This window comes from Pinus tabuliformis, chromosome X (assembly GCF_031772625.1).
Source record: "Pinus tabuliformis cultivar Carrire ecotype Pingquan chromosome X, CPIR1, whole genome shotgun sequence".
Classification (NCBI taxonomy): Eukaryota; Viridiplantae; Streptophyta; class Pinopsida; order Pinales; family Pinaceae; genus Pinus; species Pinus tabuliformis.
In genome coordinates this window covers 443,498,312-443,500,948 of record NC_142308.1, presented here as the reverse complement: position 1 = coordinate 443,500,948, position 2,637 = coordinate 443,498,312, and the positions used below count along the sequence as shown (strand labels likewise).

The following is a 2,637-nucleotide window of genomic DNA, read 5'->3' as shown; positions in this document are numbered from 1 at the left end:
TAATAAATTTGATGCATTTTATGTGTAAATACAGTTTGTTTTTTATTATTTTAATGTTGAACATAAATAAACTAACCTATCTCAAAAAAAAATCATTTAAATTTTTAAAATTTAAAAATATAATAATAATATACTAATTTTTATAAAAGGTACATTCTGGAATTTTTTCATGTATTAAATTTTACACATTTAATTTTTCATAACAGAAATCAAATTGGGTAACTCTGACTGAAACTGCGACTGACAAAATTCTTTTAATCGGGGACGAAGCGATTGTAGTCACTGCACCAGTCACCAATTTTGGAGGTAGCATAGTTTTCTATGGTACATAGGGTCACGGGTGGCATAAAAGATGCCGTAGTATCTGAATTAATAATTGATTACGTGCTCGCTACGCATATATTTTGAAATAAAATACAAAGTCATACCTATCGATTACGTTTAGGATTAATGGAATGGACTGGGTCATCCCCACTACGAATATATATATATATATATCCCACATGCTTGGAATGGACTTGTGGGCCATCCCACTACGGATATATATATATATTCAAATCCCACATGCTCGGCATCTCTTCTGCTGCAGTTGAACAGTTCTCGCCTCCGACATTATTTAAAAGATCGCTTCTCTTATGTGAACCGCCCATCAATCCATTTTGCATACCTTAGCAGCTGTTTCAGAGAGCATCATATTATTTCATGGCGACGATCAAGGTACACGGCCATCACTTATCCACAGCCACCAGCTTGGTTCTTTGCTGTTTGGAGGAGAAGCAAGTTGATTACGAGCTCCTCGTCGTCGACCTCGCTGCTGGTGCTCACAAGAAACCCCAATATCTCGCTCTCAATGTAAGAAAAATGTATTCATTTTTATTTAGACTTTAGTGATTTCAAATAAGACTTTAAGAAACCCCAATATCTCGCTCTCAATGTAAGAAAAATCTATTCATTTTTATTTAGACTTTAGTGATTTCAATAAGACTTTAGTGATTTCAAATAACATATAATCCTACATATAATCCTTTTGATGTTGTAATGGTTGATGGTTGAGTGGGGAGGTTTAGTTCGATCTAATTTTGAGTAAAATTATAGTTAAATATAAAAATTGGGTCATGATCTAATCTTGAGTAAGACTATGGTTGAATGGACTATGGTTGAACTTAGAAGTTTAGTCCTTTCATATATCACGATCAGATCTAATTTTGAATAAAAAATTAAATTATATATATTTGAGAACTACTTTAAAAGTTAGATTGAAAAAAAATAAATTATTTTATTCAAAATTGGTACTGATAATAAACCACACTTGTTGATTCGAAAAACATCAGCCAAAAAATTTTATCATATAATTTTTACAGAAAAAAAATTTGTTTAATATTTTGTTCTTAATCAACCTTTTCCCTCCACCTTTTTCTTGTTGTGCTGCAGCCGTTTGGTGTTGTGCCCACTATCCAAGATGGGGATCTCACCTTATTCGGTAAATTTCTACCCATCCCCCATAATCTAAGCATAGGTTTCTTTCACGTTTATATTTCGTTTCCAGAGGGAGATCTGATAAACAGATGAATTTCGTTGGTGATGAGTAACAGAATCGAGAGCCATCGTCAAATATTTGGCCAAAAAGTACAAGGGCCAGGGCACTGAGCTGTTTGGAAACAGTCTGTCGGAAGAAGCCCTGGTTGAGCAGTGGTGTGAGGTAGAAGGACAGTCTTACAATTCCCCTGCTTCGGCCATATTGTTTCAAATCCTGTTCGTCCCAATGAGGGGAGGCACCACAGACGAAGCGGTAGTGGAAATGAATGTGGAGAAGCTGGTAAAAGTTTTGGATATTTACGAGGAGAGGTTGTCAAAGAGCAAGTACTTGGCGGGTGATTTCTTCAGCTTGGCCGACCTGCAACATCTGCCGACTACCCACTACCTGGTCACAGCTTGCGGAAAGGGAGATCTGATATCGTCGAGAAAACATGTGAAGGCCTGGTGGGAAGACATCTCCTGTCGCCCTGCCTGGAAGAAAGTCTCTGAAAAATCTTCATAATGAAGAGAATCGACTGTTGACAGTATGGAGCAGGCAGAAAACCAGGGCTAGCTAAATAAATAAATATATTAGATGGGTAAGGCAAATCCTATATTATTATGACTTTCATATTTTCATTTCATAGTGAATGAAAGTCATGCATGTGATATGTTTTGCTATATCGCATTGATCATGACTTTTAGTGGATTCTCTTTTCATGTGATACGTTTTGCCATATTGTAATGATCGGCCAGAGGTCGATTGCAGGTTTTTGGAATATTCGGAAATTTTAAGAATATGGATGCGCAGGTTTTTGGAATATTCGGAAATTTTAAGAATATGGATGCGGTTATTTTTTTTGACCAGGTCTATGTCCATCAAATTTTTGAATATTCCAAAATTTATAATCAACTTAAGTTCACCGGATCGGGATAGTCTCAGGGGACTCTCCTTTCATTTCGATTCAAGATGTAAAACTCAGGGTTTGCTATATAAAAATGATCAGGATAGGCTTTCATGACTTTTAGTGGACTATCTCTTCATTTCGATTTCCAAGGTAAAACTTTTCACTTTTACATTTGCTTACTGGTTTGGATGATGCTAAATTATTGTTATTTTAT

The 2,637-nt window shown here is 35.6% G+C and overlaps 1 protein-coding gene across 1 annotated transcript; it reads left to right on the top strand.

The window, feature by feature from the left end:
• Nucleotides 1–591: 591 nt before the first annotated feature.
• Nucleotides 592–2,420, top strand: LOC149140481 (glutathione S-transferase F10-like). Its single transcript, XM_089446624.1, has 3 exons — nucleotides 592–852; nucleotides 1,432–1,480; nucleotides 1,593–2,420. The coding sequence occupies exons 1-3, from the start codon at nucleotides 703–705 to the stop codon at nucleotides 2,036–2,038; spliced, it is 645 nt and encodes a 214-aa protein (XP_089302750.1). The 5' UTR covers nucleotides 592–702; the 3' UTR covers nucleotides 2,039–2,420.
• The last annotated feature ends 217 nt before the right edge of the window (nucleotides 2,421–2,637 follow it).

What these genes read in the sequence shown, in the direction of transcription:
- LOC149140481 (XM_089446624.1), top strand. Translation starts at nt 703, where the DNA reads ATGGCGACGATCAAGGTACACGGCCATCACTTATCCACAGCCACCAGC. An exon ending in CCCAATATCTCGCTCTCAAT is followed by an intron (nt 853 to 1,431) that starts GTAAGAAAAATG and finishes GTTGTGCTGCAG; the next exon opens with CCGTTTGGTGTTGTGCCCAC. An exon ending in TGGGGATCTCACCTTATTCG is followed by an intron (nt 1,481 to 1,592) that starts GTAAATTTCTAC and finishes GATGAGTAACAG; the next exon opens with AATCGAGAGCCATCGTCAAA.